General features: G+C 44.0%; 1 protein-coding gene across 2 annotated transcripts in view; it reads left to right on the top strand.

Annotated features, from left to right (window-relative positions):
- LIMA1 (LIM domain and actin binding 1) overlaps positions 1 to 15,241 on the top strand; it is a 356,250-nt gene that overhangs the window by 211,941 nt on the left and 129,068 nt on the right. For both annotated transcript variants that reach the window (XM_030198238.1, XM_030198236.1), the window contains exon 7: positions 8,336 to 8,387. In XM_030198238.1, coding sequence (XP_030054098.1) covers positions 8,336 to 8,387 — 52 coding nt within the window. The remainder of the gene's footprint in view (positions 1 to 8,335; positions 8,388 to 15,241) is intronic.

The following is a 15,241-nucleotide window of genomic DNA, read 5'->3' as shown; positions in this document are numbered from 1 at the left end:
AGGAAGACGTATCGCTTCAGCAAAAAATAAGTCCTGGAAAAATATCTCAAAAGAGGAACTTTATGCATATATTGGACTTTTCCTGCTGGCAGGGAGTCAAAAATCGTATGATGTCCCAATACGAGAATTATTTCTGGACCCACTTTCTGATCCACACTATAAGGCGACAATGTCAGTGGGCAGATATGAGGAAATTAGAAGGATCATTCGCTTTGATGATAAGCGAACTCGTGCAGCGAGGTTTGAAACAGACAAATTAGCCCCTATCAGTTATATCTGGAACATACAGTATTTATCAAAATTGCACAAAACTTTACAATCCTAGTACTAATGTTACTGTAGATGAGCAACTTGTACCGTTCAGAGGACGCTGCAAATTCATACAATACATGCCCAGCAAGCCAGCCAAGTACGGTATAAAAATCTTCTGGATGTGTGATTCTGCAAATTATTATGGCATAAATGGCGTAATCTACTGTGGCAAAGAGGTTGGTGCACCAGTACAGAAGGATCTGGGGTCTGAAATAGTCAAAACTCTTGCTGTTCCAATATTCAATTCAGGTAGAAACATCACCATGGACAATTATTTCACCAATGTTGAACTAGGCAATTTTCTGCTTGCAAAAGCTATTACACTTGTTGGTACTATAAAGCAAAACAGACGAGAAATTCCAGCAGCACTCAAACACAATCGTCAGCGAGCACTTTATGAGAGTGTCTTTGGATTCAATAACAAAGCGACTTTGGTATCTTACAAGGCAAAGAAGGAGAAATCTGTAATTTTACTCAGTACCATGCATCACGATTGCAGTGTTGACAGCAATAACCAAAAATTGAAACCAGAATCATCCTGCATTACAATGCAACAAAAGGAGGTGTAGATAAAATGGATGAGATGGTGGGAGAATATTCGTGTAAGAGGCAAACAAAACGATGGCCTGTAGTACTATTTTCAAATATGCTTGATGTAGCAGCCCTAAATTCATTCATTATTTATACAGAAACTCATCCTGAATTTCATGCACAGAGGAAGGACAGGAGACGCTTATTCTTGAAGGACCTTTGTCATGAACTTGTAATACCTCACATGATAGAGCGAAGCGACTTGAAATGCTTGCCAAAGAAAACTAAAGAAGCAATGAAACGGTGTGGCGTACAGTTTCAGATTACTCCAGAGCCAGGAGAAAGAAAACGAAAGCGTTGTTTCATGTGTCCAAGAAACATAGAGAGGAAAACTGAGCGATATTGTTCCACTTGTAAGGAAACTGTTTGCAAAGAACACTCTTCTGAAAAAATAACATGTCAGAATTGTTTGGAAGACTAATATAATAGAAAAGAAAGTTAGAATAAAAATGTAGCTGCAGCTAGTTTGCTATAGATTTCTATGCATTTTTGTGTGTTTTCATGTCTTTGCGTGAAATTTGGGAAAAAAAAGATTTTTTGGTGTTTTCTGTGAAAAATTATAATTAAAATGTTGTCCAATATTCATATTTTATTGAGCAATTTTGAAATAAACTTGTGAAAGTTATTTAAGTGTGTTTTTCTACATTATGTGCATGGGGGCCTAAAAGGCCCCCATGACGTTAATATGTATATTTTTAACGTCATGCGTTCTAGGGTTAACAGCTATTCTACAGCTATATATGCCAAGTTTAAATAATATATAAGTTGTTTTAGGTTTTCCAAATGTTTTTGGTTTATGTAGGTTAACTTTGATTTTGTTCTAATTTCCAAAGGATGTTGTTCTAGAATTTCCAAAGGATGTGGTTGTTCCAGATTTTTATACTTGCTAATGCTATGATGACTTTATACTTGATAAAAAAAACAATAAACATAACCTTGTTTTTTTATGTGTGTTTTTTTGTTTAAACTTTAGGATTAATGAATATTTATAGTTTCTTTAATAAATAAAATAAAAAGTCACAGTGACATAGATTTTAAAACCAAACATTAACATGCAGCCTTGCATGCTGCACTCTTTCAGTCAACATGCAAAAAAAATACATATGAAAAACTGAGGAGTCGGAGGTACAATAAACTGAGGAGTCGGAGTCGAAGGATTTTTGTACTGACTCCACAGCCCTGCTTCCTGCGCAGAGAACCATTGCTCCACCTCCAGAAGCCACCTGCAGTTGGAATCAAATTTTTCATTCAACTCATCGACTGCGGACTGCAATTGTTGAGGCTATCTGTCCACACTGCTGACACCAAACAGGTTATTTCCCAGATCCAGTCCCCTGCTGGCACCATGGACGCTGCTTGGTCCACTGCCTCCTTGGTTACAGGGAGATTTGTCTTTTTCTCGAGGCCCTTTGCCAATCTTAAAGGCATTCTTGAGCCAACAAATCTGCAGTACGATGAGCAAGGAGCTGAAGGTAAGAGTTGATTCCTTAGCGTCCCTCCGGACCGGCCCAGGATTGGACTGATGGGCTGTGTACACCTTTCAGCAGGTGGAGACTGAGAAAAATTCTGACTCTAGAGAGCCAATAAGAGCCCTGGCCATGTGACCCTAGCTCCAGTATTTTCTCAGTCTCCAGCAGGCAGGAGGTGAGACCATTAGTCTCTCTTTCTCGCTCTCTTTCTCTTTTAGAGGTTAATAATAATAATGATAATACTTCTGTGCTTGGGGAATCTCTATTAGAGGCTTGGTAGATAGGGATTTTTTTTTCTTTTCCAGCCTCTGGGGTGTTATACTTGGGTGTCCCGAGTCCCTCGCCCCTTTCCTCCCCATCTCCCTTAGTCTCTCTCTCTCTTTCTCTTTCTTTCTCTTTTAGAGGTTAATAATAATAATAATAATAATAATGATAATACTTCTGTGCCTGGGGAATCTCTATTAGAGGCTTGGCAGATAGGGATTTCTTTTCTTTCTTTTCCAGCCTCTGGGGTGTTATACTCGGGTGTCCCGAGTCCCTCCCCTCTTTCCTGCCCATCTCCTTTACTTAGTTGGGAAGGGCTACTCTTTGGGTGGAAAGATGTATTGCCTTTGGGAGAGGCAGCCACTCTTACTTTAAAGGAAATTAAAAGAAGTCCTTTCTTTCCCCAGACTGTTAACAAGCAAGCTCAGCTGTTTAAAAAAAAAAAAAAACCCAGACTGCTAACGGGCAGGCAGCTCTGTTATACTCTATTACTCTTGAGCACTTTTTCCTTTCTAGCTCAGCTGTTTATTTAAAAAAAAAAAAACAGAGGAGAACAATACAGTGACCGTGATTTTAACGGACCATTTTCTTACTCAGAATTTCTTCCTCCGTTTCCTCGCATTTTGGACAGCGGGTGGCAGCTTGTTTAAAAAAAAAAAAAAAGGGCGCGAAGCGAGAGCTCCGCCATGCACGGAAGGCTAAAGCATGTTTTTTTGTCAGCACCGGAGTGTAAGTGTTCTCGGTTCATTCTGCAGAGTTAGACGTTTCTTCGGGGCCTCTTCATCGGGCGGCATCAGCGATTTCATGCTTCTTCGTTTGCCCGGTCCGTCGCATGTGTTTTAGTGCCCTCCGTTATTTCTCCTTCGAACCTCCCTCATTCTTTTAATTTGGGTGCGGAAGGCCGCCATTTTTTCCTGCAGCTGCAGCTTCTCCGTTGCAGCACTCCTCTCATTTTTTTTTTTTTCTAGTGTACAGAACGAAACGAAGGTAGTGTTTCTGCTCTAGTCTGTTGTATCTCAGGAGAGGGGAATTTTTTCGCTGAGTTCTTCTCCACATATACCACACATTCTTGAACAAGAAATATGGCCTTGAGGCTGCAGTTTCAGGGGAATCATTCAGGTCTTTTCTTTATTCAAAGGACTTTCAGGTTGAGCTCCTCAAGTAGATTCATGGTTCGCCCAGGGTTAGTCCACTGTGCTATTAGACTATTTTATGCAATGTAGGTTTTACATGGGAGGCTTGCTTGCTTGCACCTTTATGCGCAGTATTTGCACAAATTGTTTGATGCTTGAGGCTGTACCATGTTTCTAATTCAATATTTACCTTGAGGGTATGTAGGTACTGCACAGTTGTAGTTTCACTTTTTACAACTTTGGGAAAGGTTTTTCAAATGCCATGATTTCACTTTATGTATGCGCAGAGTTTTCTTTTCCCAGGCATGGTTACAGTCATGTATTGTTTTCACTGCAGCATTGGCAGGAAAAAAATAAATAATTAAATAAAATAAATATATAAATAAAGAATAAATAGACATATAATAATAATGTCCAGGTATGTTAACTCATGTAGCTTTATTTTTAGCACTCTCAAGTTTAGTCTCTAGCACAAAAGCCACTGGTGGTCTCCTTGCAGGGGCAGCATCTTCAGCCGTTGACTGACTGGTATGTGTTACACTTTGAGACATTATTTCTTCAGATAACATATGTGCCTGAAGGCTATTTTGTATAACTGCAGCAGCTGCCAGTTCATCTGGGACTATAGCTAATTCTGTGACAGAACATTCTATACCTTCTTCTCGGGTATGAGATATCTTCTATGTGTGCATACGTAACTATACCTCTACTCTGTGGCGGGGGCGGGAGGGGCGGTCTGCCCCGGGTGCCAGCTCCCCCCGGCAAATCGACACCCCCCCCCCCCCCCCCCGACCAGCTCCCGCACCCTACCGTTAAAAAGAATATCGGGAGGCGAGGCGCAGCACCTCGGGCCTGCCTTGCACGTAAAAGAAATGTGGACCGTCTTGTCTTCCCTCGCTCTATCTGTCCCGCCCTCTGCTGACGCAACTTCCTATTTCCGCAAGGGCGGGACAGACAGAGTGAGAGAAGGCCCGACAGTCCACATTTCTTTTACGTGCAGGCGCGAGGCGCTGCACCTCGCCTCCCGATATTCTTTTTAAAGGTAGGGTGCGGGAGCTGGTCGGGGGGGGGGGGGGGTGTCATCGTGTTGCACCCGGTGGGGGGGGGGGTGCAATGGCGAACCGCCCCGGGTGGCAGCCCCCTCTGCTACGCCACTGCCTCTACTGTTGTTCTCACCCCTTTAGCTTTAGGTGAAGAAATGATAGTTGCATGGCAGCCTTTGAATACATCATTTTTTTCTGTTCGTATCTGGGCTCTAGCCTAGGAACCTAATGTTGCATGAGAGATTTTGTAGCTCAGGATTTCTGTTTCCACTTTCTACAGCTGAGTTACGGTCATATTCTCTCTGACCAGTGGTTCTTGGTTATTCGAGGCAGTTATGCTTTCCACTTCGCCAAGCTTCTCTCAGATGTCTTTCTACAGTCTCCCTATCGCTCTCACGGCTATGCAGGTGAGGTAGGGGAGACTCTACAGTGGCTCTTCGTCCTTCGGCCATTTCCTCGCTCTATTCTTCAGAGTACAATTTTACTTTCTAGTTCCCAAGAAGGAATTTTCCTTCATCCTATTTGGAATCTCAAGGCCGTCAATCGCACTCTCAAAGTATCAAGTCTTTGTCACAATGTCACAAGAACCTTCGATCCGTCATAGTGGCGCTTTGTGCAGGACACTTTTTGGCGGAAGCTTTTCTGCATGTTCTTATCAGGTTCAGTCTCTAAAAGTTCTATCGGTTTGCGACTCTGGGATACCATCTGCCGTTTCGGGCTCTTCAGTTTGGTCTCACAACAGCCCCTCCCTTTTTCACCAAAGTTATGCTAGCTCTCACAACAGAGGAGTTTCTTGTTCACTCATATTTAGATGACTAGCTAATTAAAAAAAAATCTGGTCGACAAGAGTCGGCAGGCCATAGACCGAAGGGTACAATTTTTATTGGTCTTAGGTTGCCTAGTAATGGTGGCCAACAGTAGTTTGAATCCTTCGCAGTCGCTACAATATTTGGGGTTACCTTCGACATGGCGCAAGCTCGTGTTTTTCTTTTTCTTTTTCTTCCCCAGGACAGAGTTCTCAAGCTGCGATTTCATCATTACTTCTCGGTCGTGTTCTTTGTACTCAACATTATCTTCAGCTCCTTGCCTCCATAGCGGATACTATAGACCTAGGTCCCTGAGGCAGACCTCTCTTTAAGTCTCTCCAACTTTCTCTATTATCCGGATGGTCCTTTCGGATGGAATTGGTCACGCTCTTTGTGCTCAAGATTATCTTCTCATCCTCAGTTCCATGGCAGCTACTATACAGCTAGGGAAGATTTCTCTTCTGGGATCAGGAGACAAAATGGTGCTGATCTTCAGCGCCATTTTGTTTCCTGATCCCAGAAGAGAAATCCTCCCGAGGCAAGCCTGTAAGATAAAGAAAAACTTGATATATAAGTCACTACCCCTGACGACGCTACACAGCGAAACACAATTGTGTAGGGACTGACAGAGGATACTACCCATACCTCCGAAGGGAGGCAAAAATAAAAACGAAACAGGCATGTAGAGGACTTTGGGAAAGAGAGATTGAAAATATTGAAAGATGCAGCTATAGAAGGCACACAATATTAAGGTTGTGTTTCAAGACAAGCTCTGGAATTGACGGTACAGCGAAATACAAGAATAGACTTTATAACTAAAGAGAGGTAACAGATTAGTTAATGAAGCACCAGTAGGAGAAGACTCGAGTGACTGGGTTCAATCGGAGTCTAGGAACTGGTTGGAAAAGTTGAGAAGATATTTTGTGGACTGGAATTAATTAGTGTTATAAATGATATTGAATATACTCAAAAAGGGGAAAGGGAAATGGGACTTGATATACCGCCTTTCAGAGGTTTTTGCAACTACATTCAAAGCGGTTTACATATATTCAGGTACTTATTGTACCAGGGGCAATGGAGGGTTAAGTGACTTGCCCAGAGTCACAAGGAGCTGCAGTGGGAATCAAACTCAGTTCCCCAGGATCAAAGTCCACTGCACTAACCACTAGGCTACTCCTCCAACCAAAAAGGAAGCTGAACAACAGAAAAAGCTTCACTAACATTGTTGAGAAATGTACGGTCAATATACGTAGCTTGTGAGTGAGTGTGGGTATGAACGAGAGTAAGGAAAAATATATTGTACTTATTATTGAAATTGTTTTGAATTAAGTTGTGATATTAAAAAATTTGCAATAACATTATAGTGATTACAGTGGAATTAATGTAATAGGTGTCATCAGAGTGAAATTTAGATAACTCAGGGTAAGGTTAGCAATGAATATTCATGAGAGATTTGTATGCAGTGGAGGCAGTGCATGCAAATCTGTCTCATAAATATTCATTGTGGATATCCTGAAAACCTGGCTGGGGTGCCTCTAGGGTCAGGTTTGGGAACCACTGGTTTAATAGAATAATCCATGTAGATTCTACTGTGCTGACTTCTCTCACTTGTTTTGACCTACCATAGCTACTACATGGGTGTCAAGGGTGAACGTTGGTTTTCCTCCTCTCCTTGCACCCTTAGCTTGGTAGTCATCTATGTATGGCTGATTATTTAGCTTGTCAGTAGAGAAAGGTAGGTTGCTTACCTATAACATAGATTCTCTGTGGACTATGGCATAAACTAGCCACACATTCCCTCCCACCTTCCTTTCACACTTGAAGCAGGATCTGTCCCAGAAATACCTATGATCATTTCTGCAGTAAACTGCATGACAGTTAACATTAGGAGATTGTTGCATATGCTGAAAAAAGAATTTTCTAGACTTCTGGGCACTAAGAGCAGGCCCTAGCTGGAGCCAATCAGATGTTACCTATGTGTGGCTTTCTTAACCTATTATCCAAGAATTCCTCATTACAGGTCAGCAACCTTGCTTTCTTGCCTTATAAATGCAGCCAGGGTAAGATACAACATATAGTTCAAAAGTAATATGATATTGAAAACCCTGTACAAAAATCTGTTAATTGTATACAGTTAAGCATATGTGGCTCAGTGGCGTAGCCAAGGGTGGGCCCAGGCCCACCCACTTTGAGCTCAGGCCCACCAGTAGCAGCACACCTATGATGTGGCCAGCAGAGATTCCCAAGCTGAAAACTCCCAACAACTGTCCCTCCTGCATACCTTATAAATAGCAGATCTTCGCCTGCAGGAAGCAGCGACTGATACATACTGCTTACACCGGCCCCACAGACTTCCCTCTGACGTATTCCCACTTATGCGGAAACAGGAAGCTGCATCAGTGGGAAGGATGTGGGGGCTACATGAGTAGTGTGTATTAGTTGGTCCTCACTGCCGGTAAAAATCTGAAATTTAAAAAGTGTGCAGGAGAGGAGGGATATTTGAGAGACCATATGGCATGCAGGCGAGAGGAGAGACCAAATCACCTATGGGATGGGGTGGGGTTCTTCTGCCCACCCAAAATTGGGTGTCTGGCTACGCCCCTGATGTGGCTCACATTGGTGCAATCTGGAAGTAATAAAAATGCTTCTTTCAGTGGTTTAATGATTAGTAGAATTTTTGTACTTCACTGACTGTTTATATGCATTAATATTTGCAGGCATCTATAACAGAAAATGGCCCATCTTTCCTCCTGGATTCTACAGATAAGAGTAAGTTTTTGGGGAGTAGAGTTTTACCCACCTTCTAATGATTTTGGTGTTGCAGCATATCTGAGCTTGGCATGAACTTGCCTTTGGGGACCTCTTAATCCCAATTAGCTCCCCAGCAATATGTTTGGGCCGACACTGGGAGCAATAATACTGTATACAATAACCAATATGGCAGCTGCTTTTTTTGGAACAGCATATGTGTTTTGCAGGCAGTTTCCACTTGTTTTTTAGTGAGTACTGAAATATATACCACAGTGAACCTTTACTAAGAGCCACCTGGGCATGTACCTCATTTTTAATCATCTTCCTAGTCCCATTTTACCAAGCATTTGCAATGACAACAGTTGGCCAAGGCCAGGTTTCAGTTCCCTTTAGAATCTGATATGTATGGTTAAGTCTAGTCACCATTATACAGTAGTGGAGATAGCATCTCTGCAGCGGGTATACAAGATTTCTTCTGTAGCATCTCTAAATAGCCTGAGGAGCAAAAGGTAGATCCAAGACCATATTTCCTTTGTGCAGTACTTAATGCATTGGTGCTAGTTGAATGGCATATGTGTTTTTAAAATGTTTGTGCTAATTTTTAATCCTTTTGAGGGGGTGATTATCAAGATTTTTACCTTCGACTGTGCGTTTATCCGCATACTGTATGGACCAGTTCATTAAGGTCCCAAATCGGGGCACATTATCTACACCTTTTTTTCAGTTTGCCCGGAGTTAAAACTCTAAACGAAATGCTATCTGTAGCAAGGCAAATGCTTTGAAATCATATGTCTCTGGATGTTGGGGGCACAAGCTGACTCAACAGTTTCCAATAAAAGTAAAAAGTTTTATCCAGGTATTTACAGGAAAAAAAATGTTTTAGGGAGTCTGAGTTGCATTTTGATTTGTCATTTGATCCGTGTGTGTGGATTTTTTTTTTAAATATTTGGTTAGACTTATTTTTCCATTATTTGTTTCTCTGAGAACAAGTGGGACACAGTTCCACATATGAGTAACATCATCTGATGGAGCCTAGTGCCGGGTGTACTCCCCAGCTTCTTACTCCTGAAGGTTTTGGAAGCAGCACCATACATGCACGCACCTTCCCTCCTGCAAGTACTGTGTGGAACCAAGGCAGTCTGCATTTTTCCGCAGAGCTGACATACCTCAGTTATCTCCTCAGTGTGCGCCCAGTTTCCACAGATTTTTCAGCCTCCCTGCCATCTCTCCCATGTATTTTTTCTTTGTAAGTGCTGAGCAGGACTTTTCCCCTTCAGTTTCTCAGTGTTTTCAGTACTACTTAAGTTTTCTTTTCTTTCCACAACCCATTTGGCCCCCTTAGGCCTGGGCATCCCATCCAGGATTTCTTCCCCTATTTTTGTCAAAATTGAGTCATTTGATTTTGGCTGCGGACGTTTTCCTGGACATAACCTAGAAAACTCACAGTGGTTTTAAAAAGTGTACTGTGTGTCAAGGATGACAAAACGACTTCCAAGACTTTAAAGAAATCTTTATTGAAAGCACCATGTTCTTGACACACTTGGTGCAAAAAGCAGGAATCCGAAGGGAGCAACACAGGAGTAGAGGATGACAAAGCGTCTTACAAACCGGGAGTAGATGTTCAAGAAATCTATATTGAAAACACCAAAAGAATTACCCGACACACAGATGTCTTTTGAGGAGTATTACCGTGAGTCTGATTTGGACTTCTCATGGATGTTTGACCTGGAACCAGAGGTCCTCTCAGAGGAGGGGTCCCTTGGCCTCCCATCAGACCCCTCCCCTCCTCGTGAAAGCAAAACTTTTCATATTACAGTTCAAGAGTGCAATAGGTCGATAACTAGCACACTTTGAGGGATCTTTACCAGGCTTTGGCAAGACCACCACATCAACCTCGTACATAGAGCTGGGTAGGATGGAACCTGCTGCCACCTCCTACTCAGTAACTGAGCTAAAATCGGAGACACCCTCTTGTTAAGGATCTTCTAATATTCCTAGGGGAAACCAACTTCCTCTGCCGATATGGGTATGTTAAGAGACAGTAAGTCCTGTTACTCCGCTGTGGGCAAGTGAAGTCCCTCCAAATACTGAGCAATGTCATTCCCAGAACACTGAAGTTCAGATGAATATAAGGATTTATAAAAACGTTTGAACTTGTGATCAATATCCTCATGTGAAGCTCACCCAATGCTCGCATATACCATTTTTAAGTTGCCATGCTAACAGCTTTCCGATTTGGTCCCCCACTCCCCTCCATATAATCCCTTTTAGGTCTTCAAGTTGACCCACATCCAAATCAGCCAACAGAGCTTTAAGAGACCAAAACCGCTCCCTAAGCAAAGGAAAGGGATATTTTTCATGCTGCTTCTGAATGAAGGCCAGCCTGTCCACTATTTCCTCTCTGGGTCGGTGCCAATGCAACAGCTGATCTTCAGTTCGGCTCCATCTTGTCAGACTGTCTCCACACCGACATTGGCCCCACCTTTACCAATACTGGCCTCTGAAGAGCAACTCCAGGCCCAGTTTCAGGAAGAGTTGGAGGCATCAAGAGTGTTTGTGTGTGTTGTATCAATCATGGTACCACTCTAGCCGATCCTGGAGGCCCATGCTTTGCCTGTTGGCCATTCGTTGATGCTGGTGCCCTGCCAAGTGCCAGGTTTGATGTCGGAAGAAGCGGTGCTTCTCTACAGCTCAAAGAGAGAGAGTCCAGGAGGGGACCCAGTAGTCTGCGCTCATATCCAGATTCTGGACATATGTCCTGTGGCCCAAGACGGGCACATACTGATGAGGAATATTTTCCACTCTTGGACATCTGACATGGAAGCAGAGGTCCTCTGAGGAGGGATCCCTTGGTATGCCATCAGACCCCTCCCCACCCCAGGAAAGAAGAAAGACTCCCCCCTGAGGCGCTCTCCTTTGTCTTTTTTGAGGGAGATGACTGTCCTATTTAATTTGGTCAAGGACAAGCCCAGGGCCAAGATATTAGACATCCTTGACTGACACCCCTCCCAAGGAAGCTGTGACAGTGTCCATACACAGCATTTTTCAGGCAGCGCAGGTGGAGAATTGGAAGACCCCTCTCTCTGTGTAAGTTATACATAGTCCCCCGTCTTAGGAATAGAGTCCAGAAGGTTCCCAGATTCAGAAAGCAGCAGCTTTCTCGCAATTTCAAAAGGGACCTGGATTCTAGGACTCTGGAATCTCTTGACAGGAAGGTTTTTCGGGGCTCTATGTCAGACCCTGTATACAGTCCTGTTGGCTCTACGTAAGCATCCACTGGCAGAACTTGATGCACAGCAGGCCACACAACACCGTGAGCTAGTAGCCAAGCAGAAGGAGCATCAAAACCACTGGGCCCGTGTTACATCTGGGAAAGTGAGCCCTTGTGCCCCGGCCGAGCACGGCGAAGATGGAGCAGCACCGCGCTCGGTCAGGCAGCCAAACAACCCCTAGCTTCACCTGGGAAGTGACCGCCGTTCCCCGAGAGTAGAGCCCCCAGGTTCAGGCAGCCACCAGGACTTCCGGAACCAGCGGGGTGAACGGCCACCAACCAGACAGGCGGGAAAGCTGACCCAGTCCAGGAACCAGGGAGGCAGCAATACAGCAGAGTAGTCAGGAGTCAGTCCAAAGTCTGGGCAGGCAGCAATACAGCAGAGTAGTCAAGAGTCAGTCCAAAGTCTGGGCAGGCAGCAATACAGCAGAGTAGTCAAGAGTCAGTCCAAAGTCTGGGCAGGCAGCAATACAGCAGAGTAGTCAAGAGTCAGTCCAAAGTCTGGGCAGGCAGCAATACAGCAGAGCAGTCAGAAAACAATCCAAGGGTTGGAACACAGGCTCATAAGCTAACTGGCAGTAGAACACAGACGAGGACAGCGACCTCTACAGCAATAGAAGCCGAAGCATGGAAGGACTGGTGGCAGGGCTTTAAATAGTGCAGGAATTAGGCTCAAACATGTGCAGCTGTTCCAAGATGGCTGCCTCCATCAGAGGAGATGTCTTACGCCCAAATATGGGCTTCCTTCCTGAAGCCACCCAACTCCAAGATGGCTGCCACAGCCTAAGACGCCTATCTCCAAGATGGCTACCCTCTCCTGGGGATGCCCAAATCCAAGATGGCTGCCACATCCTCGAATGCCCATACCCTGCGCAAGCAGGGTGTACACCTGGAGGAGCGTAACAGAGTGTAACAGCCCGGACATCCTATGATGCTTTTGGTGTAGTGTCCAGAGTCTCTACTTAGGTATTAGCATGCGCAGACATGCTTGGCTGCATGTTTCAGACCCAGAACCTGTGGCTCAGGAGAAAATTGGTGGATGTTCCTTGCTGAGGTGATGATGTTTTTAGGGACAAGATGGATGAGGTTGCCAACCTCATCAAAAAACATATTGATACCTGAAGTCCTGTTCTCAGCACACTCCTGCAGCCTCCACTGCTCGGAGGCTTTTGGGCAGTACTCAGCAGAGATCCCTACTACCCTCAAAGGCCATAGGTATACTCCTCCAGTCTCCCCCCTCCCCAACAGTCCCATGGTTCCTGCTCACACCTTAGTGAGGATGAGCTTTTGACTGGCCCCAGGAGAGCATAGCACTGTAAAAGTGACCATCCTGGATGGTCCGCTGGTAAAAAGGAAGCCAGTTATTTATAACATTGGGCCAGTGCGTTCTCAAAAGTAGTTGGGGGGGGGTGCACCCTTCATTGGCAAGTGGTACCTCAAAATTGCCCACCAAGATCATCAAAGTTCAGCTCTCAGCACTAGGATGTACTTGCAAACCCCCCCCCCCCCCCCTCCAGCAGTGGCGGCACCTGGTCTCTGCGAGGGGAGTGGTGATAGTGCTCGCAGCCTCTGAGGACCCGCTGTGGGGGATGGGGGTGGAGTTGGGAGTGGGAAAGAGGTGCCATTTTCGTTCTTGGGTTCAGTATCAGTTGAAACCAAATAGCAAATTTCAGCTGCTGTTTCCGTTGGCCTCTAATTGTGTGTTGTACAAATCATGATGATAATAGTGCGTCAGTACCATATAGTTAATACTACAAGCCCAAGCGGTCAAACTTGTACAACTAGGGGAAGAAGGGAAGGGATTCTATTCCAAGTACTTCTTCATGTCCCAAAAGATTGGTGGTGGGGGGGGGGGGGGGTTCATCTTATCCTAAACCTAAGGGCCCTGAACAAATATCTGGTCAAAGAAAAGTTCAGAATGTTTTCCCTGGGCATCCTACTTCCCATGATTCAGATTGGTAAGGCAAGATTTCCCTCCACTAAATCCATGTGGGCTTTGAGACATATTTTCAAAGCACTTAGCCTTCCAAAGTTCCAAAGGTTTCTATGGAACTTTGGAAGGCTAAGTGCTTTGAAAATATGCCTCTTTGTCTCATTAATCCATGCTTTTGAATATGCTCTGTAATTTTGTTCTGTATAATAGTCTCTACCATTTTTCCCTGCAATGACAGGCTCACCTGTCTGTAATTTCCAGGATCACCTCTGGAACCCTTTTAAAAAATCTGCGTTACATTGGCCACGCTCCAATCTTCTGGTACCATGCTTGATTTCAAAGATAAATTACATATTCTTCGAGGACAAGCAGGCTGCTTGTTCTCACAATTGGGTCGACGTCCACGGCAGCCCAGGAACGGCAATTTTTCCAGCAAAAAGCAACAAAGATTTACCAGAGCCTTCTGGGGCGCGGGGCGCACGCACTGCGCATGTGAGGCTGTCTTCCCACCCGTTGCGCGAGAGTCCCCGCTTAGTTTTTTTCTTTTCCGCGGTTGAGAGCGGCTGCTTTGTCGGTTTCTCCCTTCAGGCCCAGAGAAAAGAGTCTTCGCTTTTGGAGTTATTCTCCATCTTTTTTGTCTGTCTAGAATTGTGGGAAATGGAAACATTAACTTTCTTTAGGAAGAGTCTGAAAACATTTTTTTTTCTTAATATGTGAGGGTGTGCTGTGCTAATGTTACATTATAAGTACAGAGTGATTGGACTCTGATGTGGGAATTTCTGGCTCATATTTTCTTCTAGCTTTTATCTTTTATTGTGGTGGAGTTTTTAATAATGTGGACCACTTCAAATGGACTAATCCACAAAGCTGATATAAAACCTAATAATCGTAATTATATGATACAGGAGAGTGTGAGAAATAATAAGGCCTGCTAATTTGAGAGCTCAGTACTTACAAGAAGAAGACAAAGTTTGCTTCTAATGGGGTTCTCTGTAGACATGATGGCATTGATGTCTAAATTCTTCATTAGACTGAGATGACTTGGGAAGTCAGACTACAGTGTTGATGCTGTGGTTGGCATAACCCAATTGTGTCTCATTTAATAGTATTTATAGGTAAGCAATTTTTGCTTTCTGTGTCTTCTTGCCAAAAACTCTTTAGGCCATATTTCCATAAAGATAAAGAGATCTTTATTCCTTGGATTGCAAGAAATCTGTTTTTTGACTTGCTGGTTTATTTCTGTTTGCACTTCTAGCTTGCTCAGAACCAGACCTAGGATTTGACATTGGAAATTTCTATTCGTGATTACCCTTATTTTATGCTGAGATCTGGCACCATGAGCTTTTGTTTTCAGCTGGGGTTTCTCTTTTCCCCTCTGCCCCCTCCCACCCCAATACCCGCGTACACCTATTGTGGTCACTACAGGAGCAGGGTGTGTGACTTCTGGGTGCCCAAATTGTGGTGTCTAAAATCCCCCCAAGAGGCTCAAGTTACATCTACCAATTTAATGAAGATCACCAGTTTTACCACCACCTCCAGTGCTGCAGGAGGTGAATGAATTGAGCCAGACTTTGAGACACCACCATTTGGGCATCCAAATGGGAAATAACAAACTGCAGCACCTGAATGAAAGTGCTGAAGTCATGCACTGTGCTTAAGAAACTCCAA

Source organism: Microcaecilia unicolor, chromosome 3 (genome assembly GCF_901765095.1).
Source record: "Microcaecilia unicolor chromosome 3, aMicUni1.1, whole genome shotgun sequence".
Lineage (NCBI taxonomy): Eukaryota > Metazoa > Chordata > Amphibia > Gymnophiona > Siphonopidae > Microcaecilia > Microcaecilia unicolor.
Note: the sequence above shows the minus strand (reverse complement) of the source record. Positions and strands in the feature narration are given on the sequence as shown.